At 53.2% G+C, this 21899-nt stretch overlaps 11 protein-coding genes across 11 annotated transcripts; 5 read left to right on the forward strand and 6 right to left on the reverse strand.

Moving 5' to 3' along the window:
• Window positions 1-551: 551 nt before the first annotated feature.
• HETIRDRAFT_315894 (uncharacterized protein) lies at window positions 552-2600 on the reverse strand (the record flags this gene model as incomplete). Its single annotated transcript, XM_009547100.1, has 9 exons — window positions 552-601; window positions 662-695; window positions 747-879; window positions 933-987; window positions 1044-1152; window positions 1214-1407; window positions 1462-1514; window positions 1572-2335; window positions 2397-2600. 9 exons carry the CDS (start codon window positions 2598-2600, stop codon window positions 552-554), a joined length of 1596 nt encoding a protein of 531 aa, XP_009545395.1.
• A 96-nt stretch (window positions 2601-2696) lies between these two features.
• On the forward strand, window positions 2697-3579 carry HETIRDRAFT_107239 (uncharacterized protein; the record flags this gene model as incomplete). Its single annotated transcript, XM_009547101.1, has 6 exons — window positions 2697-2763; window positions 2821-2852; window positions 2915-2953; window positions 3007-3168; window positions 3243-3455; window positions 3532-3579. The coding sequence occupies 6 exons, from the start codon at window positions 2697-2699 to the stop codon at window positions 3577-3579; spliced, it is 561 nt and encodes a 186-aa protein (XP_009545396.1).
• Window positions 3580-3956: 377 nt separating this feature from the next.
• Window positions 3957-5221, reverse strand: HETIRDRAFT_148568 (uncharacterized protein). The gene is made up of 5 exons (XM_009547102.1): window positions 4942-5221; window positions 4760-4873; window positions 4621-4703; window positions 4336-4562; window positions 3957-4260 (listed from the first exon to the last, which is right to left on the reverse strand). The coding sequence occupies exons 1-5, from the start codon at window positions 5151-5153 to the stop codon at window positions 4042-4044; spliced, it is 855 nt and encodes a 284-aa protein (XP_009545397.1). The 5' UTR covers window positions 5154-5221; the 3' UTR covers window positions 3957-4041.
• A 185-nt stretch (window positions 5222-5406) lies between these two features.
• HETIRDRAFT_316629 (uncharacterized protein) lies at window positions 5407-6661 on the reverse strand (the record flags this gene model as incomplete). The annotated part of the gene is made up of 8 exons (XM_009547103.1): window positions 5407-5568; window positions 5624-5764; window positions 5827-5947; window positions 6007-6100; window positions 6162-6188; window positions 6239-6389; window positions 6440-6553; window positions 6602-6661. 8 exons carry the CDS (start codon window positions 6659-6661, stop codon window positions 5407-5409), a joined length of 870 nt encoding a protein of 289 aa, XP_009545398.1.
• Window positions 6662-8964: 2303 nt separating this feature from the next.
• On the reverse strand, window positions 8965-9504 carry lep12 (lignin medium expressed protein 12). The gene has a single exon (XM_009547104.1). The coding sequence runs from the start codon at window positions 9437-9439 to the stop codon at window positions 9050-9052; it is 390 nt and encodes a 129-aa protein (XP_009545399.1). The 5' UTR covers window positions 9440-9504; the 3' UTR covers window positions 8965-9049.
• Window positions 9505-10387: 883 nt separating this feature from the next.
• On the forward strand, window positions 10388-11630 carry HETIRDRAFT_450789 (uncharacterized protein; the record flags this gene model as incomplete). Its single annotated transcript, XM_009547105.1, has 2 exons — window positions 10388-11330; window positions 11431-11630. 2 exons carry the CDS (start codon window positions 10388-10390, stop codon window positions 11628-11630), a joined length of 1143 nt encoding a protein of 380 aa, XP_009545400.1.
• A 659-nt stretch (window positions 11631-12289) lies between these two features.
• Window positions 12290-13572, reverse strand: HETIRDRAFT_450790 (uncharacterized protein; the record flags this gene model as incomplete). The annotated part of the gene is made up of 6 exons (XM_009547106.1): window positions 12290-12580; window positions 12640-12862; window positions 12936-13080; window positions 13149-13251; window positions 13304-13508; window positions 13559-13572. 6 exons carry the CDS (start codon window positions 13570-13572, stop codon window positions 12290-12292), a joined length of 981 nt encoding a protein of 326 aa, XP_009545401.1.
• Window positions 13573-13827: 255 nt separating this feature from the next.
• On the forward strand, window positions 13828-14289 carry HETIRDRAFT_144228 (uncharacterized protein; the record flags this gene model as incomplete). The annotated part of the gene is made up of 3 exons (XM_009547107.1): window positions 13828-13960; window positions 14014-14151; window positions 14223-14289. Coding segments are annotated over exons 1-3 (197 nt in total), but the record flags the coding sequence as incomplete, so codon positions are not given.
• A 130-nt stretch (window positions 14290-14419) lies between these two features.
• Window positions 14420-15574, forward strand: HETIRDRAFT_383197 (uncharacterized protein). Its single transcript, XM_009547108.1, has 3 exons — window positions 14420-14962; window positions 15027-15411; window positions 15468-15574. The coding sequence occupies exons 1-3, from the start codon at window positions 14447-14449 to the stop codon at window positions 15488-15490; spliced, it is 924 nt and encodes a 307-aa protein (XP_009545403.1). The 5' UTR covers window positions 14420-14446; the 3' UTR covers window positions 15491-15574.
• A 1093-nt stretch (window positions 15575-16667) lies between these two features.
• HETIRDRAFT_458637 (uncharacterized protein) lies at window positions 16668-20365 on the reverse strand (the record flags this gene model as incomplete). Its single annotated transcript, XM_009547109.1, has 4 exons — window positions 16668-19215; window positions 19274-19802; window positions 19966-20253; window positions 20312-20365. The coding sequence occupies 4 exons, from the start codon at window positions 20363-20365 to the stop codon at window positions 16787-16789; spliced, it is 3300 nt and encodes a 1099-aa protein (XP_009545404.1). The 3' UTR covers window positions 16668-16786.
• Window positions 20310-21878, forward strand: HETIRDRAFT_409064 (uncharacterized protein). The gene is made up of 6 exons (XM_009547110.1): window positions 20310-20347; window positions 20404-20471; window positions 20521-20606; window positions 20676-21394; window positions 21589-21723; window positions 21776-21878. Exons 3-6 carry the CDS (start codon window positions 20540-20542, stop codon window positions 21794-21796), a joined length of 942 nt encoding a protein of 313 aa, XP_009545405.1. The 5' UTR covers window positions 20310-20347; window positions 20404-20471; window positions 20521-20539; the 3' UTR covers window positions 21797-21878.
• Window positions 21879-21899: the final 21 nt, after the last annotated feature.

The raw sequence follows: 21899 nt of genomic DNA on the forward strand, positions 1-21899 counted from the left end.
CACGATTAATAGGACAGGCTTTTGCTCTCGTGTGCGCTCCATACGGCGACCATTGTGACCGTTTGCTGTACAGCTTCCCGTTGTTCTGATGATAAAACAACCTGATCGATCAGCTCACATATTGCCGGCTTTCGCTAGGACAGAAATGGTTATGATGATGTGGTAAAGCAGGAACGATCAACTCTGTGGGCATCAAAAATACTACGAGCAATACATAATACACAATACGTGAACGCGGGCGACGGGCAACTAAGTACTAAACTTGGACCTAGAGTAAACAAGCACAGGGTTCGATTCTATCGTGCCATCGTGCTCTGATGGGAATAAAAACACAGACAACAGTGGAGATGGGATGCATATGACAAGTGCAGTGAGCTGCGACCATACAGAGAAAGCTCGTGGACGGGGACAAGCAGGCGGAACAAGAGGAAACAGTGCGGTGGATAGTGAATAGAATACAAGGGCGGCTTTCTAGGAGGAATGTTCAGGGACTGAGGACGCTTAAAACCGTGATCCGACCAGGAGAGAATGGTGATGATGACGATGTTGATCTAGACAAGAGCGGCTGATTTGAGGTAACCACGGAAGATAGAGTCCCGGACTGATCAACGCAAGGAGCGTCAGTGTGCTCACAAACACTAGATGAGTGGAAAATGCTTACCGTTCGCAATGATGCTTCGTGTCGTTTTGGTATCCTATTGGCTAAATCAGTTGTTGATCATGAAAGCGACAACGGGGTAACGTACGACGACGCTGGTGAAGTGCGTGTACAAGACCCGCTTCTGCTCGTTGTTCCTTCTGTGGACCTGCAAAAAGTGAGAACGGAAGTATTGTACGACTGCGTCGTATTCGTTGGGTCGATCGCCATACGAAGTGATGCTGCAAACAAACATGAGTGTCTCAAACATGGTATAATGCTTAGATGGACTGACTACTTGTTGACACGCAAACCACTCGCTAGTTTGGATTGAAGAACATCGGTCTTGTCTGTAGACATTTGATCAATCAAACGAGCCTTTCAAATCTCGACCAAAAATACATACTCAAAAATAAAACCAAGTGAACGTTTTTCAAGAGTGGATTCGAGCAAATTTGTGTGAAGAGTTGCAGTGAATCATCGATTCTGTTCGTTCGTGGATCCTCTTCGAGATACTATGAAGATTTCCCACAATTTGATCAGGCTAATTGCGGTGGGAAATAACTCTGAACCTACTTGATCAAATGCACTGATAGGAGCTACGAAGATGATGGCGTTCGCATCGTCAAAATATGGAACCCAGGTGTGACGTTGACCTCGGGCACCGCCGACGTCATACAAGTGCCATGTAACGGACTTCCCATGCAGTGGGACTTCAAAAGTGTGTTCGGCCACACCCATCGTTTGGATGCGGGCGTGGAGGATATCATCTGAATGAAGCGATCAGAGTCTTCATAACGAGAACTGTGCATAAAGACCGTTACCTGTAGTTGGCACATAGTCGCGCGCGGCCACTCGAGCTATATTGTGTAAGAAGCTAGATGTCTAAATGTCAGTCGCTTTGATGGCTATCGCATGGAGTCTGTTTACTCACAATTCCGACCACTCATCTAACCGAAGACGCCTTCGTCTGATCATCTTCTGCACGACCTCGGTCTCCCACAAGCTTTTCACATCCTCCTGACATTCCTCCAAGATCTTGCAAACCACCTCGACAATCTCACCAGCGGCCGACGAGCTCCTCTCATCAATGCTGGCGCGAGTGCCGTTTTGACTATTTGAGCGTCCACTGGTGGATCCGACACTGCGCCTAGGTTTTTGCACTCCATCGCCAAACTTCGAACCAGATGCTGTTGACTGCCAGCCACGGCGAACATAGACGCCTCCCTTTCCGGAGCCAGACACCTGCACACCCCCGCTAAGACTATCCGCAAGAGTGCTTTCAGACTCGACTAGCGGAGATAAGCGATGGCGGAGCGTGCCGATATATTTGGCTTGATCCTGTGCGCTCGCAGCTGCATCCCCTGCAGGAGATAACATAGTAGGGTGTGGCGACGTCCCAGGTGAGGGCGATCCACTTCTCCCGCCAAGTAGATTGACAGGTTCACCGGATGAGATGTCATGATCGAAACGAGAAATATCCTCCCCTTCCGATAATTCAATGACGGGATCCTCTTCATAGACATCCCCGTACGCCTCGAGCGTTTCAAGTATGTCTTTGATCGAGCGCGCGATATTGAAGTATATGACTATGCGCCAAGAGGTACGCTCTTCTTCCAGGGAATCTGGGGCATACATCAACTGGAATTGCTTTTGGAGCGTCGACTTTCCCGATTCGGCCTGCCCTAAGAGAAGCAGCTATGGTTTACGGAAACGACTTCAGCACGATGAGTTAGTTGAGTATATGCGCCGCACATACCTTGACATCCTGCTTGAGCCTTTCGAGTTTCTTCCTCTCCTGCTTGAGCTCCTCATCAATGGTGTCTGAAATTCGTTTCGCGTCTGCCTCTGCCTGAAGCCTGATTCGTTTCTCTGTCTCTGTTTCTGTCTCGGGTGGGCGCAAAGCAAAAGCAAGGGGGTCGTCTTGGGAGTACACAGAGGGAGGACGATGTGTGCGGAGCATTGAAGGGGAGGGGGAAAGGGAAGGGGGAGAAATGGCAGGGCCGGAAGCTGATGGGACTCCCGTATATATCTGTTTCACGTGATGCCATCAGTTCTCATGTCCGACTCCAGACACTCCCTCTCCTCCGTGTTCCTACTATCAGTCTTTTCCTCTGTTCGATATGGTCTGTGTTTCTTTTCTAGTCATTGACATCGAAACTTGATAGCTCTCATTTAGTCAGTGACCCTACACACGACCTATGGCGACTTGAAGGTTCTTTCCATTTCACTGCTTTCGGGCGCTTGTTCTCCAGACTTACAGCTACCCATGTGTAGATCGAAGTTTTCTGCGAGGCGGTACCAAAAGCTGCCGAAGTAACGCATTTCGTGCTCAGTCTGTGTGGTCTTTCACTGAAAAAAATCTCTAGAATTTCTTGGCACTGTGTGCTGCCAACTATTACGATGGGACCGTTTTCCATCGGAACATAAAAACGTTCATGATCCAGGGAGGTGATCCCACGGGCTCGGGCAAGGGAGGGCAGTCCATATGGGGCAAACCCTTCGCCGATGAAATTCGCTCCACTCTCAAGGTACATCGATCACGGTCCTAGCGCGTCGGAACCCATCACTGGTTATTCAGTGCTAAAGCGCTCACAATTGACAGTTTAACAACCGGGGTATCGTAGCTATGGCAAACTCGGGGCCAGACAGCAACAAATCACAGTTCTTCATCTCATACTCAAAGCAGCCACACCTTGACTCCAAGTACACAATATTTGGCAAGGTGATTGATGGCGCTGATTCTACGCTCGATGCGATGGAGCGGATCCCGGTCAACAATAAGAACAGGCCACTGCACGAGATCAAATTGACACATGTACGTGCAGTCTTCTTGCCTTGTCATCATCAATTCTTCGAATTGCTTTCAATGTCTTGATCGCCTTCCTTTTCAGGTTACTATCCACGCGAATCCAGTCGCGGATGCCCAGCTGAGATCATGACGAATGTACGTCGACATGCTCAACGTAGCTTCTCTTCTCGGTGTAAGATTGTAAAAATCTAGCTCGATAGGTGGGCGAGCGCGTCTGACGCAGGTGACATAGCAACTGATAGTGACAATCTACTGCAGCGTCACTAGGATTGGCCTAGGATTGTACAATAGACACCCGTGAATGCGTGAAGAAACCCCTGCGTACTTTTACCTTACTTGCAAGGTCTCTAAACCCGTAATTTTGTCTCGTCAGCAAACTCAAATAGATGACCTACCTTATTTGCAACTTGCTCACCATACGGACAGCAGATAGCGCGATTTCTCCCTCTTTCTAGCTGCTGACCTCACCCAGCATCATATTTTGGATAGCTCACCATTTGTACCAACATCTGAGAATGCTGTGATGTATTTCAACGGGTCCACTTGTAATATCAAGTCCTTTCATTCTAGCGCCCGGCATGGTCGTAGACTTCTATCTCTTGATAAACCCAACCAGCTCTTTCTGTAACTCTCGCTGTCTCCTCGCTTTCTCCAGATTCTCTGTACTGCGAAGGTCGTATACAATGTCGCGCGTCTTTCCAAAGTAGACCTCCTGTAGGAGATTGCGCATCTTGATTTCCATCTCCTCAATCATACGGCCTGTGTTGGTGATATGAGAATTCGCGTCCTGCAGCGAGTGGTCCTGCTCCGTCTATCCACCGAGAGTGCCAATATCAAAGTTATCACGTTGAGTGGCAAACGGGCTCTCGAGAACTGTTTAACGCACCTGTCGCGTCATACTCCCGCTCAAACTGACTTCTCCGTCGCGCTTCCAGCTCTCTCCTTCTTTGCCTGTACTCGGTGCTATGCCATCATCACTTCGTTTTGTGATTAGCTGTAACATGATCGTCGATGTGAGCTTATAGTGTGCCTGACGTCCTCGTTCTGCGGCCTCGAAAACATGTATGGAGTCCCAGCTACCTGATGGTTCGGATGGTGATATCGGGTTCAGAGCTAGCATGTTATCAGCACATGAATATCGATGAAAGATCATGCTTGTTAGGAAACTCACTCTTCTTCAGGAGCACAACGCCGGCGAAGCCACCGTCGTCGAGATCCCACAGGAACACTGAAGACACACCGCCCTCGAAGTACCTGAAGAAAAGTGGTGAAACGAACAAAGTCTGATACATGAACGGCAAAGTATGTACATTTCGCGGTAGGTGTCGAACGCCTCGTTGGCCGCGATCTCCAACTTGCGAAGTTTGGGCGACGGAACGGTGCCATCATCAAGCGGCGGATCATACTCGTTCGACCATGGTGATCTTGTGTTCCGTTAGTCCCGTCGCGAAGTGCCAAAATATCGCAGCATGAACGCCGAAATGAAAGATACCTGTAACTCTCCCCATCCCTGTTGTAGTCGCAAGCAAGATACTCTCTTCCCGTCGCCTTGTCCACCTTCAGCTTTAGTGGCTGATCAACGCTTCCAAGGAGATCATCCGCGTAGTCTGGGCAGATCTGTACTAGTGCGGACACATTCTCTTCGATTTGTGTTGGGGGAAGCCGTCGTAGGAGGTCAAGCATGGAATCAACGAGGTCGCCCATAGTGACGGTTCGAGGGAATGATACGGGGTGTGATTAAACAGTTGACGATAAAACGATGAAGTTTGTTGACAGACAGCTAGATGCTAGTAGATGGGAGCCTTGCACACTCAGGGCACCTGCAAGCACACAAAGATTGCCAAATACGGAAAGTAAGAAGGAACGAGTTTTCAGCAACGATTCGTTTCCAGTGTACTACTATGAAGGATTTCCCTTAAAATTTATCACCAACTGCCCACGAGTACAAATACAGTCGTCATGCAGGTACAGGATCATCTTGTTCTGCTATAGAGTTTTTCACTATACGCCCCTCCCCATCCTTGAAGCCCTCGGTTTCATTTCTTACCTTGGCGATCTCCATGACGTTAAATTTTAGATGTTTATAATAGTCTCTCACGATACTAACACCGCAGACGCTCTTCGGGGATGATCGCATGAGCACATAGTGTAGAGGATTGTGTAGTACAACGTACCTTGAAAACCTCGACAAGAATGAAAATATCTGGATCCTCGAGGTCAACAGTGTAACCGTCTGGCACACATGTGACGATGGTGTCGATCAAAATTTGCCTGGAGAGTGTGTTGTGGTTACGCGAACGGAGCTCGATCTTGTACTATCGGGTTCCACGCTGCATCTCAGTTTCGAACACATCAGAAAGATGATATTGATCCTTACACGATACTTGTGCTCGGGGTCATCGGAAATGAAGTTATTCAGAACCCGTCTAAACAGCGCCTGTATCTCTGGGACATTGACAACACATGATCCAACTACCGGTGTCAGGCGCTGTGTGTACCTATAAATAGGAGTCTGAGTAAATCTCGCATACATGAATGTAAGTGCGAGGAACAATACCTTGTTTGGGTTATTCCCGTATTTTCTACTATCTCTATGTGCTTCAGGACGAGCTTAACGGGATTGACCGGTGATTTACATGAGATGAATACGACTGAGGAGGTCGTCAAGGATCAGTGGGAAGGGATGCAACATACGATTCTTAGAGTACTCACCACATGGCGTATTTGTCTGACAGTTGGCTAAAACTCATTTAGCAAACAACACAGAGGAAGTCAGCATGAAGTCACACCAAACATCTGCTCCCTCCTTGGCTTCTTCATAGACGCCAGTTCTTTAGCGATTTGTTTCTCCAAATCTTCCTCTATATCATCCGTCGGATTTTCATCGTCTCCGTCGCCAGTGATCGCGTTGTTTTCTGCTGGCCAGAGGTCCGAAGCAAGCTTCCGAGGTCAAATCAGCGTACTACCATACGGGTTCTCGATGTGCGCACCTGCTCAAAAAGATCGTAGAGCTCGCCTACAGTCTGCTTCTCTTTCCCCTTCACGCAACTTACCCAGACGCCAGGCCCGTCTATTGACCGTTTCCCCCATATGGGTGTCCCATCCTGTAAAGCAATGGGTCATCAATAAAATCAAGCATTGTGGTAGCTGACATGACGGTATTTTCTCCTGGATCTGTCGTTAGCTTGGGTCCCTCGTTTCTTTTCACTCATCGTAAGTCCAAAAGACTCGAGTTATAGCAGGCGTGGGAATATATTGGTGCGTTACGAGTCGTTTACCGCCGTTATATGCTGTGACGCATCGTGACGTTAAGGGTTTTGTCGAATCTCGCCGTGTTCGCCACTGTTCCAGTCGAACTTCAAGCTACACGCGTTAGGTATGGACATCTCGTCAAAATATGATCTTCTAGGTTGGAAGAATCGTATCACATCAACCGGTCTCTAGCATCTGACAGCCGTTCTTATCCATCAAAGCGCGGGTATTGACTGGGCACTGACCTCTTCGTTCGAAAGTGTGAGTGAAAACTCGAAGCATACGGTCCCAGTTCACTTTATTGGCTGCGCTGGCTGTGCCCTGTCGTAATAATTGGAACTCGCCACACTTCTTGATGCAAGGTCGCAGTCGTCTGACGTGTTGAACCGCCCTACGAAGCACGTCTGCCGATCCTCATGCCAGTGAGAGGCGCCGTCGGGATGACTCGGATCTTGGGAATACCTGGAGCGGAACTCGTGGTGTGGCGTCTTGCTGATGCCTAGCCTATGCAATGCACTCGCAGGCACGACACGCCACGTTCAACCCCCGGAAACCTCTACTACACGCGGAGACAGTCTTCTCTACAGGGAGCGCTATCATTCATAGGCCCTGTTTTCTTTTTGCGACAATTGGTTCGTGCTTTCGGAAGCATTACAGACTAAATTCTACTCTTTTGACTGCCTTTAGTAGGGTTTTTGTCTTCATCTCAAGATCACGTGACCCAGATATACCACCACCACTCCCAATTCATCAGTTTCTGCTGTAGGGAAGTAAGGTGAAGTTCTGGGGGCGTCAATTGGTACGTAGCCAGAATGCTTGGGTATTTAATTGTCATGTCCGCGTCCATCCAACCCGTCCTGGTCTTTTGTATTCCCCCACCCCGCATAACAATTGGCGTTCTCAATTGTCTGTCCCCCTTCTCTCAAAGCGAAACAACATCGTCATATCTACCATGTCTTTAAACGAGCAACTGAACAAGCCTTCCATCGACAGCCTTCTCATCATCCTGACTCATTGTCGTCGTGAAGGTCAATGGGGCTTCGTCGAGAGGCTGCTCCAGGATCATTGGCCCAACCGAGTCAACACCCTTTACAACTACGTTTTAACGGCTAGTGATGGCATCGGTCATGATGCGTCGTGGCGCCCTCAATCTGTGGTGCCCCCATCCGCCATCGAATGTCAGCGGTTGGGACTGTTTAGTGAGCGCTCAGTTTTATTGTGGCGGGCGCTTGCACAAGTTCTAATGCCTTTTGTTATCCCTCTCTTTTGTTAACAGTGTCGGAGGCGAGGTATACCTTCGCCAAATCCCTCATCTCAACCTTTCTCTTGCAACCGCAACACGGCCTCGATCGCCTGCTCCATCTTCGTCTTGACCCTGTCTTCATCCTTTATGTCGCTCTTGACCTCGACTGCCCGCTGCCGTCCGACTTCGACATGCGTTTCTTCTGTACGCATCTTTCGCACCTTATTTGGTTGAACCGGGTGCAGGATCTAGTCCACGTCGAACCGCTCCCTCAACTTCCAGACGGGTTATCTGCCCCTGACAATTGTACACCTCACCCCGAGGATGACCCTGACGGGATTCTAGAACAGTTGTGGTACGAGACGCACCCCGATGCGCCCAGGAGGACGCAGAACCACCGTGGCCCGTTGACCTCGACTCGTCCGAGGGATTTTTTGGATTACCTCAAGCCCGGTGCAGGGCTTTTACACCTCCCCGAATCGCGCATCGCATTCGCGTGCCCCGTTTCCACCTCTCGCCCATTCGCAGAAGTCTACGTCGCCGCCTCGCCCACTGGCACGGGAGGTTATGCTCGCACCCACGCGTACGGCTGGGCGCTGAAAGAAAGCATCTTCTCTATTCCATATACGACAACAACGACGGCAAGCGAGCTCCATGCTATACTTGATGCCGTCTGCTGCTGGGCCAATCACTGGGAGGATTACACCGTCCACTTCTACGTCACGTCGGTGCCCGTCGCATGGCACATCAACGGCTTCGCCGATTACTCCTCCGAGTTCCCAGCGCTCCTACTGCTGCAGAGAGCCGCGTGCCGCTGGAGGTTCCGTATCGAAGCCTATTATGTCGGGGGATGCTGTGAGCGTTATTCTCCCCACCACATGCGCCGAGCCAGAGAGTTGTCCACATACGACGGACATGTCTCTACGGACGGGCTGCCGCTCGACACTGTAATCATGAACAGTATCATGAAGGACTTGGAGGGGGTCAATGCCTGTGCCTCGTCTGCGCCTAGACGCGTGACTCTGACATACCCCGAAGTGCTTCAAGCGCGCGAAGCCAGGAGCTATTTACTTATGTCGAGGCAGCCGAGTTATCATCCCGAACATTACCAACACAGGATTCTGCTAGCAACGACATCGGAGGGGGACCCACCCAGGTCCTTTACATACTTGCGCCCTCCGATCGAGATGTTAGATCCAGATAGATCGGATGAAGCGCGCGCATTCGATGCGCCGGTGGCCCCTGATAGGCTGCCCCATGGCCATACTTTGGGCGGAGGGGCGCCACAGCCGTCGAGGCGGAGGGAGGCTATCCAACCAGTAAACGCACAAGCAAGGCCGCGCGGCGCGAGGAGACGAGACTCCGAAGAAGACCCAGACGAGATAGACGGATCGTGGACGGGAGCCCGCGCAGTCTCCGAGACCCTGCATGGTCTAGGGTTTCCGTCAGTGCGTGAGCACTCGGAGCCTCCGCCAGGATTGATGTCGCGCCCCATGAGGAGGCGAGGGCGAGCTGAAGAGGGCTTGGACTATGACGCCGGCGAGCGCCCCGCGAAAAGACGACGGGTCCGACGTGTCCAGAGAGTTGAAGTCATTGTGAAGCACGAGTATCCGAGCTGGGTGGGGTGCACCATTATGTGATGGGACGTCACTTGCGGGGAGCCGCTACGAGGACGAGTTGCGGGCAAGGGCTGGAGCTGTCTGGAGCGCTGTCGTGAGATTTGAATCGAAGTCGTTTGAGCGCTGTTCGACTGCTCCGGAGCGATTTGCAGGGCACATGGATCATGCATGGCTGGACGAAGGACTTGCGTGGGGTTTTGTTTTTGTACTCTTACTAGCTTTTGGAGTGGGTGTGGGATCGATGAGACGAACTTGCCTGTCGAGCTTGATTGACTCTGTTGAACACGATTGGGTTCAATCTGACCCTCGAAGGATTTGAAAGGAGATCTGCGCGGCCCGCAAACCGGCAAGGGCTTACGGAACATGCAACCGGGACTTCCTTCACGCCCCTGCCGGGTGACTGCTATTTTGCAATTAGCAAAGGTTGAGCTGCATGGACGCACCGCTGGTCGCCATTGAGTCGATGTATGGTTCCATCGGTACTGTAGCCTGCAGAGCGCGACGATAAACCCGGGGGGGGGGGGGGGTTACTCTCGTGCAAGAGAGCGAGAGGGTTGGCGGATTGCACGTGCGACGGCGGGACCGAGGGGGATGACGGTGGGCGGGGTGAATTGGCGAGCACGCGTCGCGGGTGGGATCGATTGGCGGTGATTGGGCCGGGTGAGGGGAGCGCTGGGGAGCGAGGTCGGAGGCAGCCGGAAGAGGGCGGGGAAGTGTGGGGGTCGACCCAAATGAGGGGAATGAGGCGCAAACAGGGCCCAACACTGCGGGGAATATCACATGAGGTCGTTGCCCTCGTCTGTCTCGACGCTCGTCCGTGCACCATGTCTCTTCTGTCCCCCTCGGAATCCCATGCTTTCCAGTCCTTCCTCTCCTCCATCGACTACGACTACACCGTCGCAGACACCCTCTTCACCGCGTCCGAGTGGTCCGTCCTTGCAGACGACATCCCCGTCCCCCATGCCTCCCCCGGCAAAGAAGCCCTCGCGAAGGCGACCAAGGACCTCATGTCCCTCCAGCAGCCAGTCGTCTCTGTGCCCCAATCGTGGTCCCCCTCCACATGCCAAAACCTCCCCCCCATCCTCAAATCCTCTGCGAACCGCCCTCCACAGAGCTTCTTCACAACCAACCCATCCTCCTCCTCGTCGCAACGCCATCACCCTGCCAACCCCTTCTACTATCTGCACCAGCCCCACTCGAGCAATGCTCGCGGAGAATCGTCTACCCACATCGCTCCACATACCACAGTGACGCCCTCCGTCTCGATCAAAGACTCGACACCGCCGCCCCCCTCCACATCGTCGTCTTCCTCTGTCACGTACGCCTCTAGTTCCTCGACTCACCCATCCGTGAAGCGTGGCTTCTCCGACGACTCCACCTCCTCCGCAACAACGCGCAAACGCCGACGGGCTTCGACCGCCTCCTCTTCCCACACCCCACCCACACCCCGAGACTCCACTTCCTCCAGCGCAGGTCCGAGCGGCAAAACCACGCTTTTGACGCCCTCACAGAAGAAAGCGAACCACATCCAGTCCGAGCAGAAACGCCGCGCGAACATTCGGCGGGGGTACGAGGCCCTCTGTGAGACCATTCCTGCACTGCGCGAGGCGATCCGGGCCGAAGAGGAAGCGACCGCTGCTGCTGCTACAGGCAGCACCGGACATGCAAGTGGGAGGCGACGCAAGTCGCGAGCAAGGGCCGCTGAGGACGGGGAGAAGATCGACGGGCGGGCGGGTCCGAAGAGTGAGAACATCGTGTTGCAGAAGAGTGAGTGACGCCATCTCCCAACCCCCGCGTTTCGCCGTACTTACCCACATCTCGCTGTTCTCCTCCCTTCCCTTCCTCTCTTGCGTGCTCCTCCCTGCAGCAATCGACTATCTGCAGGATTTGCTAGCAGATCGGCAGGGTCTCCTTGCCCGACTCCAGCGGGCACGGGGTGCACTGCCGCATGGCCATCCAGCCCTTATGCCTCCACATACGGACGAGATCCCCCTCTGGGAACGCGAATGGACAGGCGGCCAGAACGCCGACGACGACGAGGGCGATGGCAGCGACGACGAAGAGTAGGAGTGAATATATGCGCGGTGCTCGATCATGTCTATCTAATTCGTCGCGGAGGAGCGCGGCGGATCATCTGTATGCTTCCGATATCCACCTACTACCTACTTACAGACTCTCGTCCTTCGATCTTTTTCCTTCGTCAATCTTGGCGCTCTCTGTTTGGATATCACTGACCTATCATTATGCCCTTTGCTTCTGGGGCGCTTCGTCTCCTCAATCGTGCGATCATTCGTGACTTTGCCCCTACGTCATGCGCACGATATCATGTGCCGGGAAGAGGGCGATCAGCACATCGTACTTGCAGCCAGCTCAAGCTTCATCAGTGCAGTCGAGGCTGAGAGCGGCTGTGGAAAGCGATACAAAGTCAAGAGTTCGATAGCCCTGCTGTGCCCAATTTCGTCAGGCCATCATAGAGTACATAGCAAATAATGTAGTGGATCATCAGTGTTCTCCTTCCTATACGTCAACAAATAATAATGTGTGAAATGAGAAGATGACAGCACTGGTTGTACATGCAACACAGAAGATCAAGGCCCCCGGAGTATGATCATGGAATGGTCATGGGTCAGCCGCGAACACGATGCGCACAGGCCGAATCATGCGATGACCAAGAAGAAGTCTGTCTTTCCACGCCGCACCGCATCGCACTCGTCCGCCCGGCGCGATCACACTTGCTGTAGCCTCTGCGGGACCAACGTGATGTTTTTCAGATCGCCGCGATCGCGCTCTACCGTGTTCGTGATGTGGATCATGACGGGCTGGCCGCGGCCGCTGAGGCCCTGCGCTCTCGAGACGGTCGTCGTCAGCACCGCGCTGCCGGTCGTCGTTCCGTGCTCGTGCCGCACCGCGATCTCGCTGTCGTCGAAGGTGTCTGTGACGGTTTGGTCGACGCCGACGGAGTCGGCCTGCGTCTTCTTGAGCGCGACGAGCACGACGATCAGCGTGGAATAGATGCCCTGTGCGTGCGGATTTCGGATTTGTTTGGTGGTGAGCGTGCCGGGATGTGGAGACGTACCGTTAGCTGAGAGATCATGTCGGTGGTGAGGAAGTTGCCTTGTGGTCCGCTCCAGTAGACGATGAAGAAGACGACCTGGATAGAATCGGTCTTGGGACAATGCCGACGTTGAGGGCGGGCGAGGAGGGGACTGACCCAAGTGAAACAATACAAAAACCCGGATTCGATGAGGAGGTAAAAGATCGCCTTGCTGCGCTCACTGGCGTCCGATCCCAATGCAACTCTGTTTTGGATGAAGTATCGTCTGTGCGAACTTGCGGATTTCGCACCTGGGAACGAGCAACGGATCAACCCACCTCCCGCGGTACGTCACAAGGCCGGTCGTGATGACGTTTGTGGCCAGTGTGAGGCAGTTCATGGCCAAATCCCACGGGTATGACGCTGTGAGTTGCAGTGTTGCCATGTGGGCTGCACTCTGCTGTACACCGATGATGGCCACGACTGTGTATAAAGGAAGGATATATGATTGGAATAAACAGAGCCAAACCACTTTGGGAGTAATGTCTTACCTCCTGTTGCCAGGACAAGGATGCAAGGTACGATACAGACCTTCTTGTTGAACCCCCACAATACGTAGGCTCGCCATGTGACGATGGCATCTGACAACATGAACTGCGATGTGGTTGGAGTCGGACACGCAAACAAGAGGGGCGACCGCACTCACGTTGATTGCTGGAAGGTACAGCTTTGTTATACACGAGGGATCTGTGCCGACACCGGAACTCCACTTGGGCGTTTTGAGGTAGTTTTCGTAGAATCCTTCGATGCTGAGACCGATATGCACCGTGGAGACAGCGAACATGATTGTAGTCATCCCAGTGATGATGGCATGCTTGAGCTCGATAGCCATCCACAGCTGCTTGCCCCGCCTGGAAGGAACATTGAATATCGTCTGCGTTTGTGTTTCGCAACTACGCACAGAAGGAGATGCATCGCAATCACGAAGAGAAGGAGATAGACACCTTGTTCGCAGATGCACGATTAGGACGGCATGATCACAAAGACGGATAGCGTACTGCCAGCTCACCATAAAGGATACACTCGCATACAACTGCGGCATACGCTTCTCCGTCCATCGCAGGGGCAAAGGTTCCGCTCATGGGTTGGATCGAGAGGGCAGGATACAGACTGCTGATCAGTTACAGTATATGTATGCTCAGGCTTGATGCGGTCGGAATGACAGAGAAGACATCGTGTACTGTTCTGATTGATAGTCACAGGTATACACAGATACACGGCCAAGATCAAGGGTACAGTCTGGTCCCCGACTGATGTTCGACGTCAGGACCTCGGAACAACCCGCATGTCCTCCGTGGCAGCCCTAAAGATCGAGTCAACAATTGTTCCTGCGCTTCTGCACCGAACGATACGGACTGGTAATTTCGAGGGAGCCTGCTTCAACGTAGTCACTGCTGTCGAAGCGCCCGCCCGCCCATGCCAACTGCGACCTGTGAAGTCTGGCTACGGCGTCATGGCAGAATCGGGACACCGGAAGACCCCACGAACGTTGATCTGAAAGGACGGATGCAAAAATAGAAAACCGATGTCAATGATCCGAAGTGCCGTTGGTACAGGTTCCGCACGGCTCGTGATAAGTCGGGTTTTTGGCTATCGAAACCCTGTATGAAGCTGTATAATGACGGCGACTGTATGCAAGTGGAAATTCTTGAGAGCATGTGTGGGCGGGTACAGTGCTTGTTTAAACTCCGACGTCGCTGGGCTCTATATCTGGAATCTCGCGCTTAGCCTGCCTCTCTCAGACACTGCGCCTCCATTCTCACCTGTGTTGAGCTGTTCGAACACTTTCATGGCATCAAATGCGGACTACATTCCTCTCAGGCGTCACCTAAGTCTCGATGATCAGGAATACGACGGTCTTGATGAAGGGAGCGACGCTGATACCGAAGGTACCCCATCCAAACGACCAAGACTGATCAGGACGCAGACGCAGCGACTGCCGTCTGCGATCAGTCTTACAACTCTCTTCAGCTTCGTCGCTTTTATCATATCACTCTTAAGCTCCCTCTTGGTCGTATATCAGCTTCTGTTCACGTCGCGCGCGCTGGTGCCAAGCGTGCAGCGTGTCTACGACATCGATGTGAACACACTTCGCCGGCCGAGTCTCTATATGGGACTCGAGCGTGTTCCGCTCACTGACGCGTCTGCGAGCCATCATGATGACGGGAGTCACAATTCGTCGAAGCAGCAAGAGCCGGCAGCTCTGCCTGTGGGCCCTGGACGAGCAACGGCGATATCTCATGTGAACTTACTGAACCCGTTCGTACCGTACCCGCGCGACGGATGGGTACTCGTCACAACATATGTACGCTTCCAACCTTTTGTGAAAGTTGCTTGGACGTTCCCGCTGAGGAGAATGTCTCGTTCAGGATATCGCTGTTATGCAGTTTGCTCATACACCGGTCGAACAGTCTTCTTGTGCTTTTGAGCTCTCGCTTCCGCCCCGCCGCGCACTCATCCAATCGGCGCGACTCCTCACTTTGGAAAATCCAGCTGCTTCCGGTGGCATCCTGATGCTCGACATCTATACGCTCGACGCGACAGATATCGACCTCGCGCAAGTAAACATTTCTTGGGCGTCGCGACCACCGCGCCGTGCATTCGTCGGTCGCATCGAGGCCAGGTTCGGGGAAAACGCAACGACACCTCAATTCGATTGTGGCGGCGGCAGCGATAGCCTTACTGTTGAGCTGGCTTGTGTAGGTGACGGTTGTAGAGTTGAATATCGCGAGGAAGAGGGCGATCCTATCATCGGTAGGTCGCTGGAGATGAAATTTAGGATCAAAAGAACTGACAACTGCTGTCTACAGGGCTTACCTTGATATCAGCTTGAGTGCTTGTCCCACCTTACGATGGGTTTGCTTGGTATGTAATGTCTAGTCGCAGAAGTAGAATATAGTCCACGAGCTTGGGTAGTATTGCTGAGACTCTGCTTGGTTTCGACTAGCTTACCTTCATTTTGAGAGTTTCCAGGAACCCACTGTGTTGAAAAATCATCGATCGAGAGAACTTCGATCATGAAGGATACATTTATCAACATTACTCCACTGTTGGAAGACTTGTATATGATTTCGACCTCATGGGAGAAGCGCTATTCGCCGGACACACTTCTTCGTTAAAGTAGCTTGGACCTGGTATCGCGATCTCTCCTGCTTTGTTCCTCTTTTTCAATTTCCATTACTTCGTGATGCACCCCGAACTAGTGTTCCTCGAAGAGGCGCGTTTTATTATTCAGGATGCGCTCCTGGAGATTATACACAACTTAGGATGAACACAGGTGGGGAACTCATCGTCTACTCCGCTTCATTTCAATCATGACTTTCGCCTCTAGAAGATCACCCGCCCTTGCCTATGTGCGATCGCATGCCTTTGGCAGGTGTCTACGCACCCGTCCGTGGACTTACCCTACACGGGAATCCGCGATGCCGATACTCAAGAATGTAGGGTACAACGAGATCCTAACACATGGCTCCCATCCCGCTTCATGTGTCAAAGGGCCATGCCCTACAGGCATAACCGGAGCTCTCACGTTTTGTGGGAACGTTGGCGAGAGCTCCAGCTTACCTACGTTCCTGCTTTGCGGTCCCCAGGGGCCAATATCGACCATACCTCTAGAGAAGCTTTCAGCCGAGATTCATTGTTCTCGGGACTTAAAAGCATTCGAATCAAAGAGAAGGGACGCAGGCCTGGAATGAGCAGGATTGCCACTTCGCATCCGCGGTGTATCAAAGGAACTGTGAAATCTTTGAGGCAGGATCCACGAGCCTCTAACAAAGCGGCTTTCATTGTAGAGTAGATCAAAATTGAGGACGACGGCTCTCAGCATGCGAATGTTCTGCGTGCTACGACCGAGTATCACGTACTGATGCACGCAGATTCGAGTTCACCGGATCCTCCCAATCAAACACTGAAGGCAAACTTCACCCTTCTCCTGAGAGGTACTGATGCTCGACGGGAACCACTTCACCACGGCCTTCCCAGATATTGTCTTAACAGATGGCATGCTCAGAAGCGGCGACAAGCTCTATTGTCCCTTCCTGTATGCGCATATACACGACAAAACACAACGCACGAGACTCCTCCGGGGCATCCCAAACCATGTTGATAGCACCTACACAACCCGTATAAATTATACCTGACTATGTTCCTCTCCCTCCCGCTCCAGCCCTCCCCTCATAGATCGATCTCTGGTCTCCTGTGTGACATCCTGAAGAACCCCCACCACCATCCTTGCCCCAGCACCATCCCCTCTCACAAACATAGCCTTGATAATCATCTTGTATAGCGGCCTCACGTGCCGAAAGAACTTGACCTCCCCCTTCGCACCCGAAAGCGGCACTCCCGACGGCAACCTGTCAATCCCCTTCGTCCCAAACGGCACATCCTCTCCAACCCCAGAGAACCTCGGCCCGCCGGGATAGCCAGCGCGGATGAGATGGTCGAACAGCGCGCGGACCTTGAAGCCGTCCATGCCGACCTTCCACCTAAGCATCGCCTTGAGCACGATGTTCGTCGTGACACGGTCCGGAACAAAGCCGTGTTCTGAGACAAGATGATTCAGCGCGCGCAGCACGTCCCTGACGTTCTGCCCGTCACGGGACTTCCGCCGTCGCACATAGTTGTGTAGAATAATGTTGCCGAGCGTCTGCTGATCGTCCTTTGCAAGCGCTAGGCGTGCGTGGACTTTCCGCACGGCACCGACACTGCGCGATTGCGCGAGGAGGTCCAATGCCCAGTGGAGACTCGCCGAGCCTTCTACCTGGCGAGGTCGTTTCATCCATCTGAGCATCCGGAACCCTGCTAGCCTTCTGTGACGAACCGACGTCGCATCAAAATTAATCGCGTGAGCGAGTGCGCTGCCGAATGAACGCCTGGTCACCCCCGGAGCGACAGTCGCGGCGAGCCGATGGGATCCGTTCTGCGATAGCCTTAGGAGTATGTACCGGCGCCATCGGCGCGCTTGCGAAGGATATAGAGTTGCAGCATCCCCCACAAGTTGGACAGCACTTGAAAACTGCCGATGTGCAACGAATGCCTGCAAAAAATTGTGGACGAAAGAACCGGTGAAATATCGGGGCTTCTTTGTTACTATATTCTTGAACACTTTGATTGCGATGGTAGGATAGCCGGTATTGACCAGGGTGAGTAGAGCGAACGAAATGCGACCTCTGAATCGAGTAGGAGGGGTCAAGGACTGAGACTGGTAGAGCTCGGACATAGCATCGGCAATTAGTCTGGCCACCTGCAGGTCAATGTACCGGTCACCCTGCTTCGCCAAAGGAAACAAGATGACCCCCAGAGCACGTTCACCCTCATCACCCCTAAACCGATATTGAGATTCGAGTAACAGATGCATCGCAGATTCCCAGTGGTTTTGCCTGATCAAAGCCGCACTGAGCGGCCCTACGACGTCCACCGGAACTTCGAGACGGGTGTTCCACGCGGCGTACACGTCCCGTGCCAGCCCCGCATCCAAGTTCGCCAAACGCATCAAGACATTCCTCGTCAGGTTCGGTTGCCATTGCGGTATCGAGACGAAATGCGGAAGGGAAGAAATCATGTCCCCCCATTCTGTATTCCCACACATGGCTGCGGCGACGAGGCAATCGGCCGAGAGCGCCTGTACCTGTCGCTTTGCGAAATCGTCTCCCACGTCGAACGTCCAGAAGCCGGTGGCGCACAGACCTACACACGATCGCCGGAGGTCGTCATCCCGCGAACGCGCGGCTAGACGCAAGAACGACGCGATTATGGGCCGGACGACCGCGGGGTGCACCGACCGATCGTCGTCCACGGCCTCGACCCAGATGCGCCAAATCCCGCGCACGAAACCGTGTACCTCGGGCGATAGATCTGTCGTCCGCGCAATGTTTTCGAGCAAGGATAGTACAGCAACGACGCGGAAATCGGTGGCCACGAGCGCAATCTTGCCGTGCTCGCCGCTCGAGGAGAACGCCGCGCCGACGTAAGATAGGTCAGGCGTATGGGCATTGGCGACAGCAAGCAGGGCCAGATTGCGCCATCGGATGGGTGTCTCGGAGAGGGGAGAGAGCATGTGACCCGCTGTGTGGACTGCCCAGGCACGAATTCGATGCTGTGCCGGGGTAGGTATAGGCTGTGGAGAAAGCGGGGGGAAAACAGCTCCAAGCACTGCACGTGTGAGGCCAGTCGCATTGGCACAAGATATCACATTATCAGCTTCGCCGCTGCCTGAAGAGACTTCGGTCTGATCGGATTGTCTGCTATCCCACCGATCATGAGCATCCTGCACTGGCCTAGTCACACAACGCCAAATTGCAGTTAAAAGCTTGCTCTTCATATGCTCGGGAACCACAATATCCTCGCCCAGGACGACGTCCCAGAGGATACGCGTCAAACTAGGGGTGAAGGTTGAACGAGCAGTAAGAAGCGCATATATCCAGCCCACGACCTCGGTCGTCGCACTCGGCCGCCGAAGTAACAATAGAGTGCGCAAATATGGCACATGGACATCCGGATTGGTATGGTCGAACTCGATGCGAAGATACGCCTGTCGCGCCACGAACAGTGTACCTGAAGCTGTAAATGCAGATACTTTGAGTGCAATGTGCGAGGGAAATGGCTGCACGATGCTCACAGTCCTCGAGAGCATCTATCTCTATCCCAGTCAGGCCCGACGTCCTCGCCCTGACCAACCAATAGTAATCCGACGGTAGCATCTTCTTTCCCGCATTCTTCTTGTCCCGCACGAGCTGCAGAACTACTTTCCACCAGGTCCTGAACGAGCGCTTGTCCATATGAGCTGCCAATGCGCTCCTATGTGATGATGGCGGGTCGTCGGCGGAGAGAGTACCGAAGATAGAAATGAGATCAGTGAGCCGCTGTGAGCTAAGCTTAGAGAGATCTTCAGGCCGAAGGGAACGATACAACGCGCGGAGGGTGTTGGCGGTATGGATCTGAGGAGTAGGGGAGGAAAGGTTCTGTGGAGAGAGGAAGATGTGAAGGATGTCCAACGACGAAGGCCTCCGAGGGTATCTGGGCTGGTCGACCGACCGACCGCGAGAATCGTAGACGTCGTTAACCGCTGTAGCATCGCCATCATCGTTTACAGAAACAGCAGAGTTTCCTGACGCTTGTAGCGGCACCGGAATTCCAACGGGTTTATGCTGCACATCGACACCAGGTGCACGTTCATATGTTACATGTCTCGTCGCTTCTGAGGAATAAGTGCTGTGGTCTGTGCGTTGCAAGCTATGACCGACAGAGGTTAGCAACCTTGAGAGGCTTGAGTATTTGATGCGACTGGCAATATCATATAGGAGCGCATACCGAGGGGAGCACAGAGCACTGTCGTGTCCGCCCAATCTTCGGACGGTCGACAAACCCCATCGCAACATTCCATTGCATGAAAGGCGTGGGAAGTCCGTGTGCCGCGTTCGACTTGAGCAGCCTTGCGCGCCCACTGGGAGTATCGCAAGATCTGGGGAATCCGTCCCAGGCGAGAAAAGCGCGGTAGGCAACGAATGCAACGACGAACAGCTCGCTGTGCTCGACGCGTTGGACAGCGAAGACGCGCTCGCCACAGTGCTCGGCATTTACCGTGATCCTGAACTTTAACTTTATTTTGCGGCATACCGACAAGCATGTGGCGTAGACAAGTATTCTCGTCACTCACACTCTCAGTCGCCTTGAAAAATCCATTGGCACAAAGGTATGTCGCGCTCTGCATCGCTGAGCGGCCTTGGATGCTGACCGTTGGTATCGTAGAGGTCAATAGGGAGGCACTGATATCCCTTGCACTCACGACAGCTGTATCCTTAACTTTTCTGTTTCCAGTGAGTGTCCTGTCCTCTGTCCATCAAACGACCAGCTCATCAGACGCAGCTACTCAAAATCTACAACAATGGGTGCCTCTCGCGCGGAAAAGGAGCTTTACTTTGTGAAGCTCCGGGAGCTCATCGCCAAATACGGTGCGTCGGGCATACTCAGACAATCTAACTTGACGCGACTTTGGGTCTAATCATGGCCCTCGCACGCAGCTTCCATCTTTATTGTCAACGTTGACAATGTCGGCTCCAACCAGATGCATCAGATCCGTGTCGCGCTCCGCGGAAAGGGTGTCGTCTTGATGGGCAAGAACACCATGGTCCGCCGTGCGCTGCGCTCGATCATCGCTGAGAACCCCGTGCTCGAGCGTCTGCTCCCTCACGTCAAGGGCAACATCGGTTTCGTGTTCACCAACGACGACCTTCCCGAGATCCGCAAGATCATCGTCGCCAACGTCGTCGCTGCGCCTGCTCGTGCCGGTGCGTTCGCGCCCAAGGATGTCACCATCCCCGGTGGTAACACCGGCATGGAGCCCGGAAAGACCTCCTTCTTCCAGGCCCTCGGTATTCCGACCAAGATTGCGCGTGGTACGATTGAAATCGTGTCGGACGTCAAGGTCGTCACCGCTGGGTCGCGTGTCGGCCCGTCCGAGGCGACGCTGTTGAACATGTTGAACATCTCGCCGTTCACATACGGTATGACGGTCGTCCAGATCTACGACCAGGGCAACGTGTTCCCGCCGTCGGTACTCGACGTCGACGTCCAGGAGCTCGTTGACCGTTTCCTTGTCGGTATCAAGACTATTGCTGCGATCTCGCTGGCGGTCAAGTACCCCACCATCGTATCCGTCACCCACTCGTTGGTCAATGCGTACAAGAACCTCATCGCCGTCTCGCTGGCCACCGATTACACGTTCGAGGGTGCCGAGAAGGTGGGTTCCTCGTCTATCCTTGCATTTGGGGTGCTGGTTTCTGTCCAAAGATGTTTAATTCACACACTGAAAATACTGAGCGCCCGTGAGGCGTTCTGCGGAAATATAATTTATCCTGATGGCTTTCGATATTGTTTATTCCTTTTCTTTTGCTGCTGGCATCGTGATCGTGAATTGACCATGCAATGCTCTAGGCCAAGGAGTACCTCGCCAACCCCGAGGCGTTCGCTGTTGCTGCCGCGCCTGCCGCTGCCGCTGCCGCCGATGCTGCCCCCGCTGCCGCTGAGGAAGCCAAGGAGGAGGAGAAGGAGGAGTCCGACGATGATATGGTACGTCGAAGAGCATTTGGTGTCTGGATTCGGCTGACAAGAGTAACTCTAGGGCTTCGGTCTGTTCGACTAGAGGAGGCTGTGATGGTGCTTCCTCGATATTATCCATTGTATATCTGACACTGGAATCATGAGATGCATGCCCAACGTTGGACCAATGAGTGTGAGAAGAGTGG

This window comes from Heterobasidion irregulare, assembly GCF_000320585.1.
Source record: "Heterobasidion irregulare TC 32-1 unplaced genomic scaffold scaffold_04, whole genome shotgun sequence".
Classification (NCBI taxonomy): domain Eukaryota; kingdom Fungi; phylum Basidiomycota; class Agaricomycetes; order Russulales; family Bondarzewiaceae; genus Heterobasidion; species Heterobasidion irregulare.

Coding starts and splice junctions, on each gene's coding strand:
- HETIRDRAFT_148568 (XM_009547102.1), bottom strand. CDS start 5,153: ATGGGCGACCTCGTTGATTCCATGCTTGACCTCCTACGACGGCTTCCC. Junction 4,563..4,620: donor CGTTGTGCTCCTGAAGAAGA/GTGAGTTTCCTA, acceptor ATAACATGCTAG/CTCTGAACCCGATATCACCA. Junction 4,261..4,335: donor GCGGGAGTATGACGCGACAG/GTGCGTTAAACA, acceptor CTCGGTGGATAG/ACGGAGCAGGACCACTCGCT.
- lep12 (XM_009547104.1), bottom strand. CDS start 9,439: ATGGGGCGCGACATCAATCCTGGCGGAGGCTCCGAGTGCTCACGCACT.
- HETIRDRAFT_383197 (XM_009547108.1), top strand. CDS start 14,447: ATGGCATCAAATGCGGACTACATTCCTCTCAGGCGTCACCTAAGTCTC. Junction 14,963..15,026: donor GGGTACTCGTCACAACATAT/GTACGCTTCCAA, acceptor TGTCTCGTTCAG/GATATCGCTGTTATGCAGTT. Junction 15,412..15,467: donor AGAGGGCGATCCTATCATCG/GTAGGTCGCTGG, acceptor TGCTGTCTACAG/GGCTTACCTTGATATCAGCT.
- HETIRDRAFT_409064 (XM_009547110.1), top strand. CDS start 20,540: ATGGGTGCCTCTCGCGCGGAAAAGGAGCTTTACTTTGTGAAGCTCCGG. Junction 20,607..20,675: donor GGAGCTCATCGCCAAATACG/GTGCGTCGGGCA, acceptor CCTCGCACGCAG/CTTCCATCTTTATTGTCAAC. Junction 21,395..21,588: donor CGTTCGAGGGTGCCGAGAAG/GTGGGTTCCTCG, acceptor GCAATGCTCTAG/GCCAAGGAGTACCTCGCCAA.